Genomic DNA, 13,742 nt, shown 5'->3' with positions numbered 1-13,742 from the left:
TGGATGCAGAGGACAGTTTGGCTGTATAGAAACAACCAGTCCTGAGCCACGCCCCAGCCCTGAGGACCTGGGAGAGGCCAAGGGTTGGGCTTCCGGTGAGGCTCAGGGATAGAGTGGCAAACGGGGCAAAACTGTCTTCTACGTGCTTGCATCTCAAGAAAGGGTTTTTACAGCCATGTCAGAATGTCCCGATGGCCCCTGTCAAAGTGGCTGCAAGGGAATATCATTTACAAACACAAATATCATTTAGCAAACTCCAGGCACAAGGCCCCTTCTTCCCCACCCTGTCTGCTCCTCTTGTGCTCCCAGCTCAGCTAATGGCAAACCACCTACACAGGTGCCAAGATCATGACCTCCCCAGTTCACAGGAACAGTGAGTTCAGGAAACACAGTCCTGCAGCCCAGACCCAGTCTAGGCTCTAGTCCCGGGTGCCCAGTGCCCATCACCTAGTCGGCCCAGGACCAAAGCTCCAGAACCTCCCACACTGCAGGTGGCTGGTTGGCTTCAGGCATATTGCACACGCCGCACCCCAGGCTGGCTTATCTGATGCCCAAGCAAAGAGCTTCCGCCCATCCAGAAGGACAGCAGTGGTTGGATGAGGACAGACAGACTCAGCCAGACACACAGCTCACCTGACCCTTGAGTTCCAGGGATTTGGGTGTGGTGGCAAGAAGAAAGGGAGACAGACAAGGCTCGGTCAGTAAAGGCTTCCTGGAGGAGGGCAGGCAGTCAGGGAGAGACTTCTGGAGGGTCGGAGGGTGGGAGACTAAGCTAGAAGGGGCTGATTAAACAGCTGCTATGTACTGGCCTGGGACAGGAGGTTATTGTGCTTGATGGTGCCATTCGCTCATTTGGTGAGTACTTTTGTCCACAAAGTGCCAGGCACTGTTTCAGGAATTGGGAATACACTAGTGGACGCAACAGACAAAGATGACTATAGATTCTAGTGATTGGGAGACAATTAACAAGAAGCATAAGCAAAATATAGAATACGCTACATGATTCTAGTGCTAAGGAGAAAGATAAAGCAGGAAGGGATGGAAGGAGCACGGAGACGGGAAATGCAATTTGAATGGGGCGGCTAGGCAAGGTGAGGGGGCAAGCCAGGCAGAGAGGTTTGGGGGAAAGTGTGTCAGCTAGAAGGAAGGGCAAGTTCACAGGTGCTGAGGCTAGGGAAGACCCACTGTGGACCCAGGACAGCAAGGAAGTCAATGAGGCAGGGCAGGGGGAGAGTCAAGAGGTGTGGAATATGAGGCCAGAGCACACTGGTGAGGCTGAGAAGGACCAGCTCACATAGGGTCCTAAAAGCCATCCTGATGCCTTTGGCTGTCATTCTGAGTGAGCAGGAAGCCTGTGGAGCATTTCTAGCAATAGACAGATGGGGCAGGGAATAAAGCAGGGTGACCAGCTGTAAGGCTATTGCAGTGATGCAGGAAAGAAATGATTCGTGACCTTAATGTTACCAGAATAATACTAATGGAGTCAGTGAGTAGTGTCCGGATTCTGAAAATAATCTGAAAGTAGAGACAAAATAATTCAGTGACATTGAAAGTGTGGACTCTTTGAGCCCGAGCCGCCCATTCTCCTTGCTCAGACCTTGCAATAAACCTTTCTCTGTTCCAAAGTCAAGAAAGAAAGAGAGAAGAGAGAGAGAGAGAGAGAAAGAGAGAGAGAGAAAGGAAGGAAGGAAGGGAGGGAGTGAGGGAGGGAGGGAGGAAGGAAGGAAAGAAGAAAGGAGTAGAGACAGAGAGAAAGAAAAAGAAAGAGAGTGAAAAAGAAAGAAAGAAAGAGAAAGGAAGGAAGAAAGAAAGAGAGAGTGGAAGGAAGGAAGGGAGGAAATAGAAAAGAAAGGGAAAGAAAAGAAGAGAAGAGAAAAGAAAAATTATTCACCGCCATTGAATGTGAGGTATGAGAAAAATGAGTCAACATGACTCTGTATGGGGCCTGAACAGGTAGATGAGTAACATTGCTGTTTACTCTAGGAGTACATGAGTAGAGAAGGTGGAGAGGAATCTAAGGAGTAGGTTGCTAGACAGAATACAGGACACTCAGTGAAATTCCAATTTCAGATAAACAACAGAAATTTTTTTTTTTTTAGTTTTAAGTATGTCTCATGGACTATGTGAAACTTAAATTTAACTGAGTGTCCTGGGTTTGGTTTTTTGTTTTGCTTCGTTTCTATATCTGGCAATCCCATTAAGAAGACGAATTTGGGATGTGAGAAGTTTGCGATACCTGCTAGACTTCCTGAGAGAGAGGTTGAGTGGCAGCTGCATACAGGGGTCTGGAGTTCAGGGAAACGGTCTGGGCTGGAGATAAGTATTTAGGAGTTGTCAGCCGAATTTTGATATTTTGAACCCCGAGAGGGATGGCATTACCAAGAGACTGAGTGAGGACAGAGGAGTCCTAGGACTGAGCCCCCGGGCACCCCAATATTTAGAGGTCAGGGAGATCAGGGGGAACCAGCAAAGGAGATCTAGAAAGAAAGGCCAGAAAAGAAGGTGAAAAGCCAGGGGATGTGATGTGCTGGCCGCCAAACGCTGCTGGGAGTGCAGGGAAAGATAAGGGTTGAAACTTGACTGTGGAATTTAGCTACGGGAACCTTGGCAAGAGCGGTGTAGGTGGACTATATGGAGCAAAAGAGAGAGAGAGAGAAAGTAAAAGGAAGTGAGGAATCAAGACAACTCATCCGAGAAGTTATGCTATAAAGGAATGGAAAGAAACGAGGCAGATGCTGGAAGATGTGGGGTCAAGGGACTTTTGTTTGTTAAGACAGAGAAATACCAGAGTATCTATTGTCATGGGAAAGACCCGGTAAAGAGCAAAAGGGTGGGACTTCCCTGGTGGTGCAGTGGTTGGGAGTCTGCCTGCCAATGCAGGGGACACGGGTTCGAGTGTTAGTTTTCTACCAGCAGTAGTAGGTAGGGTGATGGTGCAATTGATCTTTCCAAGTTTTGAGTTACTTTTGAGAGTAAAAGCGGATGCTGTTAATTACACCAGGGCCACAGGCATAAACCAGTACAGTCCTGGGAAGATGCCATGTATAATCACCCTCCAGCTAGCAACATCATCTCTGTCCAGACAAGGAGTGCTCAGGCCCTTTGGTGACTAAGATACCAGGATCCCTGGGAGGCCGGAAACCCTGGGGGTTCCCTAACCAGGCTGAGGCCCCGGGGCTCTCATTACGTTCCTAGTCGTGGCACACTAATAAATAAGACAAAGCGTCCTTATCCCCAGAGCCCAGCCCAGCCCAGCCCAACCGCAGACCCCGCCTCCCTCCGCAGGGGGTCTAAAGCGCAGGCTCCGCTCCCTCACCTCTCTCTTACTCCCGCCCCACACCGCACACGGGATTTGCCCCCAGCAGTAACTCCAGGCAACGGCCTCCCCCCATCCGGCCCTCACCCCTGGACGAAGGATCCCCCCATCTCCTTTCCAGGCGCAGTGCCCCTTCCTGCTGCGGGAACAGGGTCTGCCCCCCACCCTGGTTCTCCAAAGTGCCCATGCCCATTCCAGGACGCGGAGCCTGAGCCACGCACCTACGCGGGGAGGGCAGCCTCCGGGAGTGGTCGAGACCCAGCGCCAGGCGGGGACAGTGACCCGCAGGGCGCGGACACAGTACCCGTGGTAACGCACGTGGGCGAGTCCTGATTGCAGTCCGTCCGGGGACCACTCTTAACCAGTTTAGAGCGCTTCACGCTCCGAATCTCATCGGACCCTTTGCCACAGCCATGCCTAGGGCCACAGATGCCCCCGTTTCACACATGAAGAAGAAGCCCAGGCTCAGACGGGCGTCAAGCCCGGGAAAAGGTTGCTGGGGGAACGAGTGACAGTGTCTGGACTAAAACCCGACCCCTGCGGCGGGCGGCTCCCGAGCTCCTCCCCTGACCCTCCCTCCTCCACGCCGCCCCCGGCTGTGCCTGCCGCCACGCGCCTCGCCGCCACTGCAGAGACTCGACTCCGGCCCCGCTCGCCTCCGCTGCGGGCCTCGAGAACGCGGGGTCCCGGCCCCCCGCTGGCCGCGCCGCTGCTGGTGAGTGCGGGGCGCCTCCCCACCCCGCGCCCACGGCCGCTGAGCGCTCCCCGGCGAACCCGGGCGGGGCGGGGTCTTGATCCTGCCTTCGGGCCAGGCTGAGACTGGCAGGTGAGGGGATGGGAGGAGGTCGAGGGAACTAGACCCACCCCACTCCCCACTTGCCTTCTCACCCCTCCGTTCCGGGCGGGGAGGGGGCTCCAGCTGCTGAAGGTACCCGGACAACCCCCTCCCCCGTCGGCAGGCTCCCAAGCTGCCTGGAATGGACGGAAACTTGGTGCTGGTGACGGCTGGGGTGGGGGGTGGAGAGGGGAGGGGAGTTCTGCCCCGAGGAGGGGGCCGGCCGGCACTGTGGAGTGGCGGTGAAAGCTGGGCGCGCCTTGGTCCCAGGGCAGGGGAAAAGCGGATAGCTGGGAGCCGCTGCTGGGGGGCCGCATGGGGGACCAGATCCGGCTCCACCAGTCCCCGGCCTGGGCTTGGAGGGAAATTCTTTGCCGGTGAGTCGCGTCCCTAGGGTGTGTTAGACAGGACTGGGCAGACAGGACTGGAAGGTGGAAGGTGGGGGCCCAGGAGGGGGCAGCCCCCAGGTGGGCCGCCCTGAGAAGGCTCAGGTGGAAGCACCTGTCAGGGCCCCTCTTCTGCGGGGCTGGCAGACAGGGTTCCAACCTCCACTCCAGTCTCCTTGAACTCTCGCCAGGTGAGTGGCAGGCTGGGAAGGGAATGGTCTTTTACGACTCTTACCACAGCTCAAGAAAGTAGGAGTTATTTCCCTTTAGAGATAAGGAAAGAAGGTCAAAGAGATTAGGAGGACTTGGAAGTCGCCCAGGAAGAAGGCATAGAGCTGAAGCTTGAATCCAGATGTGACTCCATGCTCAATGCACATCCCACTGCCCCTCCCCAAAGGACAGGTCTTAGAAGGAGCTGAGTTGAGGCAGACACTTTCTTTTTATTCTAAGTATGTTACTGTGTGCTGCTGCCAGTGCATATAAAATAATCGCCCTTGTGAAACAGAAGTTCATGAAAATTCAGAGAGGTAGAGGATTAAACAAATACTTTAATTCCCACTGGTAATTAAATTCCGGGATGAAAATAAAGGGGACAGGAGCAGAGTGACTGGGAGGGCAGGGGCTTCCAGATCCAGGGTAATCTAGGGTGGCCTCTAAGAAGAGGATGTTTTAGCAGAGGCCTCAGTAATGAGAAGGATGCAGCCATGCAAGTTTCTGGAGGAAGAGCATTCTAGGCAGCAGGAATAATTACAAAGCCCCAGAGGCCCCCATTGCGGCCCGAGCCGAGAGGCAGTTGGAGGGTGTAGGAGAGTAGGGTGAGAATGTAGAAACTGGGGTTTTATTCTCAGCGTAATGAGAAGCTAGTAGAAAGTTTTAAACAAGGGAGTGACATGATTCAATTTAATGGACTCTGCGGGCACAGGAGCAGACACTTGAAGGCCAGCCAGGAGGCTTTGGTAATAATACCAGCAAGGATGATGGTGGTTTGGAGCAGGGGGGTGGCGGTGGAGGGGTGAGAAGTGGTGATGCAGGGGTGGACCCTCAGTCAGCATGCATGCTCAGAGTCACAGAGCAGCTCCAGGAGCACTCACGTGTGCACACAAGCCCACACGTACACACGGAGAGGCACATGCTCCCAACACCCTTTGCAGCATGTAGACACTGGGTGCACTCAGGCAGACCCACCTGTCCACACCCTCTGAGTCATTCCAGGACTGGGAGGAAGATGTGTGATCTGGGGACCTGAACAAAGCATGACTCCCCACCACAAAGCTCCGGCATCCCGGATTGCTGGTGTGTCTGGGGCTCCCCCAGGTTCTGGCACAGGGAAGGAGGGTGTCCCTAGATTTTTCCTGGATCTGGTGTCCCCAGGAACCAGACCATTACCCTCTCCATGCACCCCCCCCAACCTGAACTGGTCTCCCAACTTCACCACCCACTGCCTGTGGGACCTTGGGGAGATTATTTCCCCTCTCCAAGCCCCAGTTTCCTATCTGGGGTTCCTCACCCCAACTTCACAGGATGATAGCGAGGCATCAACGAGGTAAGTTTTGAGAACCTGGTCTGGGGCAGGCATCCAGCAGAGAAATGGAGAGCAGGTGGTGGACAGCCCAGCCTTGAATTCAATTCTAGTTTTAAATGAGTGACTTGACCACTCTAGATTTCACAATGGATAGCCAGCATTTATTGAGCACTTACTGTGTACTGAGTGCTTTGCAATCATTTTCTCATTTGATTATCAGTTTCTTCATCTGTCAGTGAGAAGCATAATAGTGTCTACCTCACAAGGTCCTTATAAGGATTAAATGAGATCCAGCACATAAAGTATTTAGCTCCTTGCCTGGCTCATTGTAAATGCTCGATAAATAATAACTGTTATTATCAGCAAATGCACATTCCCTTCCTTCTGGCGTATAGCTCTGTGACTTTGGGCAGGTTACTTAGCCTCTCTGCCTGTTTCCTCTCTGTAGCTTAGGAAGAATAACAGTCCTGATCTCATAGGGTCGTTGGGATGATCAAACGAATCCATCCACATAGAGAACTCAGAACAGTGCCTGGCACATACTAAATGCTCTATAAATGTCATCTACTCATTCTCAGACCGGTTTCCCCATCCTGTCAGGCGGGCACGGCCCCCAGCGCCCCCACCAGGCACCATGGACTGGAAGACGCTCCAGGCCCTACTGAGCGGGGTGAACAAGTACTCCACAGCCTTCGGACGCATCTGGTTGTCGGTGGTGTTCGTCTTCCGCGTGCTGGTGTATGTGGTGGCTGCAGAGCGTGTGTGGGGGGACGAGCAGAAGGACTTTGACTGCAACACCAAGCAGCCAGGCTGCACCAACGTCTGCTACGACGAGTTCTTCCCCATCTCCAACATCCGCCTCTGGGCCCTGCAGCTCATCTTCGTCACGTGCCCATCGCTGCTGGTCATCCTGCACGTGGCCTACCGCGAGGAGCGGGAGCGGCGGCACCGCCAGAAACACGGCGACCAGTGCGCCAAGCTGTACGACAACGCGGGCAAGAAGCACGGCGGCCTCTGGTGGACCTACCTGTTAAGCCTCATCTTCAAGCTCCTCATCGAATTCCTCTTCCTCTACTTGCTGCACACTCTCTGGTACGGCTTCAGCATGCCCCGCCTGGTCCAGTGCGCCAACGTGGCCCCCTGCCCCAACATCGTGGACTGCTACATCGCCCGGCCCACCGAGAAGAAGCTCTTCACCTACTTCATGGTGGGCGCCTCCGCCGTCTGCATCGTGCTCACCTTCTGCGAGATCTGCTACCTCATCTTCCACAGGGTCGTGCGAAGCCTTCCCAGAAAGAGCGGCCTCCGGGGCCGCGGCGCCCCGTCCTCCGCCAGCCAGGCCTCCACCTGCCGCTGCCACCACAAGCTGGTGGAGGCCGGGGAGTTGGACCCGGATTCCGGCAACGAGAAGCTATGTGCTTCGGCACCCAACATGACCCCCATCTGACCACGGGCTGGGGAGCGAGCGATCCTGGGCTGCCCGTGGGGACAGGCAGGGAGGTACTGTGCCGGTGGAGGGGTCCTCCCAGGGCTGGGGGGCCCCACTCTGAATTCACTACGCTATTCAATCTCTTTAGCAGATTTTTTTTTTTTCTTTTGCGGTACGCGGGCCTCTCACTGTTGTGGCCTCTCCCGTTGCGGAGCACAGGCTCCAGACGCGCAGGCTCAGCGGCCATGGCTCATGGGTCCAGCCACTCCACGGCATGTGGGATCTTCCCGGACCGGGACCCGAACCCGTGTCCCCTGCATAGGCAGGCGGACTCTCAACCACTGCGCCACCAGGGAAGCCCCTAGCAGATTTTTTTGAGCGCTGGGCACTGTGCTGTCTATCTGGTATAGGTCACACCACAGGCCCACTGGCAGCCCTCCTGGGAGAAAGACAAGCAAATTAACTACTGCCTGCAAGCGGACACTTAGAGGACTCTGCTGGGCTTCACCTAAGCCAGGAGGGGATGATGAGGAGAGGCTTCCCTGAAGGAGGAATGTTTAAGAGAGGTGAGAAGTGATTCCTAGCAGACAAAAGCAGGTGCAGAGGCCTGGAGGCCACAAAAGGAAAGATGCTTGCCCTGGGTCTGGTGAGATGTACCAGACCAAAGGGAATCTTCATTCCTTTGGGAGAAGCACCCAGATTCCTGGGATGGAAAGGAAGTATCCTCCCAGCAGTGGAGGTCTGGAGGCTGAGAGTGAGCCTGGGAAGGGGAGGAGTAGGCTCTGGTGACACCAGTAGGCTTGAGACACTCAGAGATCCTCTGGGTTACCACTGCCCTTTGGGAACCCCCCTCCCATCTTATTCCTCCACCCTCAGGCAGCTTTACTCCCATCTTTCTCCCACAAGTGTACTCAGTCTGTTGCCAGCCTTTCAGACCCTACTCTCAGGGACTTGGGGTGGATGTGCTGATAGGAACATCCCCAAGGCAATTTCTTTGAAATCAATAAAGGCTGTCTTTTATACAGGTTGACTCTCTTCTTTTCTCCCACACTCCCACCCACAAGACCCTGAGGGCAGAGAAGGTAGCCCCTCAGAAGGGGAGAGAGCTCCATGGCTCGAGCTGAATTTAGGCTGGGGCTGGGGTTGACCCAGGAGGGATCTGGGGCGGAACCTACAGATATACATGCTGTGATTGTAGACGTGGTCACAAGAGGGCGCTGTGCTCCCTCTACAACAGCACCGCTAGCCCTTCATAGTGAGGCCCTGCCCTGAGCGCACACAGTCACACCCCTCTGGTTGCAGACAAACCACACTCCTTCCTCCTTTGTAACCCGGTCACTGCCATCCACAACGTGCATCCCCACCCTGTGTACACAAAATCCCTGTTATTCATACTCTCACTCCCGTATGCTCACAACAGGCTCCTCTAAAGGCATGAAGCCCCAGCCTCACCCAAGCACTATCCACTCCTTCCATTTCCCCTGAGCATTTTCTCCACCCCAGGCCCCTGGCAGACACGAGGACTGCACAGGGGAATAGGACCTGAGCCCAAGGAGCTCAGAGCCTGGGGGAGACAGAGGCACACTCATCTCCTGTACTAACCAACCCCAGGTGGATCCCAGCCCCACTCCCAGCACGGTGTGATGACCTGAAATTTCAGGAACACCAACATCCAAGCCAGGACAGGATGGAAAGCAAAAGGGGGTGCAAGGCTATACTCACCCAGAGGAACATTTAGTAACTAACATTTAGTAAAGCCAAGGCCAGGAGGCAGTGAGCCAAGAGCCAATGCAGGCAGGGAAAGGACAGGTCATTGTGTCGACAGGACAGGCTGGGGTTCACCTTTGCTCTCACGTGTGGTCGTTACTGTGGTGCATAAGCCAGCCAAGTTTAAAGGGCCCGGGTTGGGCTGACACTCACCTCCCAGGTTAAATCATAGCTTAACCACTTCATGACCACAGCTTCACCATGCTGCACCTTGGACAGGCTTTCAGAACCTCAGTCTTGTCATCAATACAATGGGAATTTTATCAGTCAGGGTCTCAACAGGAAACAGACGGCACATTCAAACCAAGGAACTTCAAAGAGTTTCCTTGAGGGACTGTTTTTGAAGGTATAGGCATGATTAAGGAAACCCATAAAAGGTACCCTGGGGCTAGTACCAGGGTAGCAATGGACAGGTTGCCACACAAAGGCTGCAAGGATGCATCCAACTGCAGCAATCAAATAAATACCATGACTTCACTCTACCATCTCCTACTCACCTGCCAGTGGCTCCCACTGACCCAACACAACCAGAAACCAGAGGGCACAGAAGCCTATTGAGACAGTCAGTACGGGTCAGCCTCCCAGGGCACAGAGCAGATCTGAGGGGCAAAAGGAACATATTCAGCCTGGCACTCAGGACAGTATCCACTCCTAGGATTGTTGTAGAGATAAAAGGAGACAGTGTCATAACATGTTAGTTCAGTGCTAACATATCCAGTAAATATCCAGGCACAACCATGCCACCACCCACTCCCACAGTCTATTCCCAGCACAGCAGCCAGGGTGGTGCCATAAAACCTAAATCAGGCCATGTCACTCCTCTGCCCCAAACCTCCAAAGGCATCTCACACTGGCCTTTAGGGGCCTACAAGGCCTGCCCCACCTGTTCCCTTTCTGAACCCTCATCTCTTCTCCTTGCTGACCTCACTCAGTCATGCTGACCTCCTTGCTCTCCCTCAGGCAGGAAGCACCAGGCACATTCCTGCCTCAGGGCCTTTGCACTCTCTTTCCCTCTGCCTGGAATGTGCTTTCCTCCCGAGAGCCACAGGGGTCCCTCCTTTCCTTCAGGGCCCGCATCAAAGGTCAGCTGCTTCATGAGAATTTCTCCCTTCTTCTGTTCAAAATTGAAACCACCACCCCCTGCGCCCTGATCCTCCTTTCCTGCTTTACTCTCCACCTAACAGGTATCACCAGCTAACATATTCTATATTCTGTCTGTCTCCCTCCGGCTAGAATGTAAAGCCCACACGACAGGGAGTTCTGTTATTGCTGGTTCCTAGTTGATCTCCAGTGTCGAGGACAGAGCCGCAGCACCAGGCAGTGCTCAGTAAATAATTTGTTGAATTCAAAAATTCGTATATGAGCCTGGGGCCCTGCTAGGTGCTGGGCGTGTAAACAGGACTCAGCTGCCTGTCCTCAAGGGGCTCCCAGACTAATAGGGGAGGGGGTAAAGACAAAGACAAGTAAACAATGCACCCTGGGTGGGGGAACGGCAAATGGGGATGGTTTCAAGTGTATAGTTTCAGTTTTGCAAGATGAAAATGCTCTGGAGATCTGTTGCACAACAATGTGAATGTATGTAACACAACTAAACACCGCACCCAGGGGCAGTAGGTGAGCCGCTGAGAACATAAAGGCTCATCTAATCCAGAGGAGGCCAGCAAGGGGATTTCTGAGGGAAGGGACATGGAGGAAAGTCCTGAACGACTGTAGGGCTGAGCATGTGAGGGTGCCCCAGGCAGAGGGGACAGCACGGACAAAGGCCAGAGTCAAGTACAGCTGGATCACTGAGTGAAAGGGGAAGAGGGAGGAGGCTGGAGAGGTGCTTGAGGCCAGGAGGCAAAGGAGAGCCACAGAAGGGTTCTAAGCAGGGCATTGTGTGGTCTGATTTCTGGCGAAGGGTGGGGCTGGGCTGGAAGCCAGGAGACCAGTTGGGAGGCCACTGAGATGGTGGCCTAAACAGGGTCAGGGCAGTGGGAACAGAGGGAGGTGTGGGGATCTAAGGATGTTTCCCAGGTGGAACGGCCAGGCTGTGGGATTGTCTTGGCTGACCCCGGCTCATCCTTTCCAGGAAGGGGAGGGATCATTCAAACTCTGACCTCCAGAGCCCCTAAGGAAGGGGTGAGGGTGAGGGCAGCTCCTCCCTCCTTCCCAGTAGCTGGGATCACAAAGGCTTTGGGAGGGCCTGGGCCCAGCCACAGGAGAGGAACTCTGGGAGCAGAAGCTGTAGTGGGGGCGTGGTGAGAACCCGCCTCCAGGGACCTCGGTTCTCATGGCCTCAGGGGTCAGAATTTCGTGGGCTCCTTGTCAGCTTTGGAAATCCAGGAGGCTCAGATCATCATGGCCCTGAGGGACAGTCCTGGAAGGGGAAGCTAGCTCAGCCTCCTGAAGTTGAGGTCTGGGCTGAGCCCACCACACTTGCTGCCCCAGAGGTCCTCCTGCGAGGGCTGAAGGCAGGACCCTGGGGCACCCACCCTGGGGCACCAGGAATCCAAAGATTGAATCCTGTTGTGGAGAAACACGGGACCTTTCTGACACCGGCCCCAGGCCTTGGACCCCACCTGCCACATTCCCTGTCCTTAGCTGTCCTATCCTTCACCAACATTCTGACCCCAGCTCCCTCCCTTTCAGCCCTTCCTGCTCCCACCAAGACCAAGCCACTGACACTTTTTGTCACAAAAATGTTTTGTTACAACGTTTTTAGCCACCATCCATTGGAAAACTTGCTGTGTACTAGTATTTTGCTATGTGCTTTGATTGGATCTCCCATCAGCCCTATACAGTAGGAACTATTACCTCCCCAATCTATAGGGGAAGAAACTGAGGCACAGGGGTTTAAACAACGTGCCTAAGGGCACAGAGATAAACAGAAAAGTCTCAACTTCTAGGTCCCACTGCCTCTCCCACCAGGCCGGTGAAGCCTCAGGACCTCGCAGCCCCCAGTCCTTGGGCCTTTGCTCATGCTGTTCTTCTGCCTAGAATGCTCTCCCCCCAACCCCCATCTGGCTGACGAAAGCAAGTTTCACATATTGCAGTATGGGAAAGTCATTCTGGCTTGTACATGAGTTAATTCGAATTTTATGCTAACTAAAACAGCCTGTTTGTGACCTATCAAACCTACGTTGTTCGTCTGCTTTAATTATTAAAGAAAAGGGTGCATTGACCAGAAGTAAAGAATGTTCATGTTAAAAATAAAGGTCACATCATGCCTCCCTTCCTGGGACGCCCGGCTGCTATTCCTGCGATGACGACTCCCTTCCCAGGTGCCAAGGCCGTACTGACTCACTGTGTGCTGCTGAGCTGTGGCTTTTGGGGGTTTGGGGTTTTTTGGTTTTTGTTTTTCTTGAAACCTTGAAGGAATGTATCCCTGACTTGTTTGATGTTCTTTGTTCTGACAAGATATAAACTGTGCTGAAAACCATGCTTCTCCAGAGCAGTTCCTCAGAGTTATCTGAGAGGCTATTTCCTGGACACGAATCCTCAGTTTGGCTCAAATAAAACTCTTTTCTATTCCTACTATAGATTGTTGATTCTGTGCATCGACGTGGCTAGCGCAGTCCCCTCCAGGAAACGCTCCTAACCAAGTCCCTCTGAGCCTGATAGTTCCCAGGAGAACTCTGTGCATTTACTCTAACCCAAGGGCTGATATGCTCAGTTCCCACCTTCTGCTCCAGCCAGTGGGAGCCCCAGGCCAGAGGCCACACCTGGCTGGTTTGTGGTGAAATCCCCAGCTCCACATACAGTGCCTGCAGCACACGAGTGTTCACACACAGGGTGATGCCCAAATGAACAATGGCAGGCTCTGCCCACCCGTAATTCCTTTGGATGTCTCCCCCCACCCCGTCTTTAGAGGCATGAGAATGGGATCCAAGCTAAAGGTCGGGAGAGTCCCCCCCCCCAGCCATCACCTCCCCAGTCTCACGTGGTCCATGGGCACTGCTTAGTGCCCTCTGATTGTGTAGCCTGCCCAGGAGTGGGGATGTTTGAGAATTCTGCAAGAACAGGGGCTGGGTAGAGACCCCAGCTCCACCACAGGGAGGGCAGATTATAACCCTTCTCTCCCTGTGTGGTTCCCCATGCCCTAACGAGTCTTGATTACCAAGTCCTGGCACTGCGTGGGGCACCCCGTGGCCACCCCACAAATGAGAGGTCTTCTCCCTTCTCACCAAGGGGTCAAGCAGATGCCCTTCCCTGGAGGCCCCCTCACCCTCATCCCCACCCGCCCATCTCTCACAGCCTCTCAGGCCAGTTGCCTGGGATCAGAAAGTCCTGGCTGCAATCCTTTCAAATGTAGCCACCCTGGGAACTCAAAACTCCGAAACCCCCTCTGCGAGAACCTGCTCCACAGCCAAGGAAGCTGAGGCTGGGAGAGTCTGTCGGCCTGACGACCTCGGAGGGCAGACATGGAAAGCAGCGGTTTCTCATCCTCTTCCCTCTCGACCCCCAGTGCCACCTCCCGGGCCCCTTCCTTGAGTGTGGCTTCAGGG

At 54.2% G+C, this 13,742-nt stretch overlaps 1 protein-coding gene across 5 annotated transcripts; it reads left to right on the top strand.

The window, feature by feature from the left end:
- Positions 1 to 781: 781 nt before the first annotated feature.
- Positions 782 to 8,510, top strand: GJB3 (gap junction protein beta 3). 5 transcript variants are annotated; one of them, XM_081223337.1, is made up of 3 exons: positions 782 to 855; positions 3,728 to 4,031; positions 6,638 to 8,510. In XM_081223337.1, the coding sequence occupies exon 3, from the start codon at positions 6,694 to 6,696 to the stop codon at positions 7,504 to 7,506; it is 813 nt and encodes a 270-aa protein (XP_081079463.1). In that variant the 5' UTR covers positions 782 to 855; positions 3,728 to 4,031; positions 6,638 to 6,693; the 3' UTR covers positions 7,507 to 8,510. The 5 variants fall into 5 exon arrangements, with proteins under 5 accessions (XP_081079463.1, XP_081079462.1, XP_081079466.1 ...); XM_081223336.1 differs by lacking the exon at positions 782 to 855 and having other exon boundaries at positions 3,356 to 4,031; positions 6,660 to 8,510; XM_081223340.1 differs by lacking the exon at positions 782 to 855 and having other exon boundaries at positions 3,356 to 4,031.
- The last annotated feature ends 5,232 nt before the right edge of the window (positions 8,511 to 13,742 follow it).

This window comes from Mesoplodon bidens, assembly GCF_964165515.1.
Source record: "Mesoplodon bidens genome assembly, chromosome: 2".
In the NCBI taxonomy this organism is placed as follows: domain Eukaryota; kingdom Metazoa; phylum Chordata; class Mammalia; order Artiodactyla; family Ziphiidae; genus Mesoplodon; species Mesoplodon bidens.
Note: the sequence above shows the minus strand (reverse complement) of the source record. Positions and strands in the feature narration are given on the sequence as shown.

Excerpts from the sequence above, each read along its gene's own strand:
- GJB3 (XM_081223337.1), top strand. The coding sequence starts at position 6,694 with ATGGACTGGAAGACGCTCCAGGCCCTACTGAGCGGGGTGAACAAGTAC.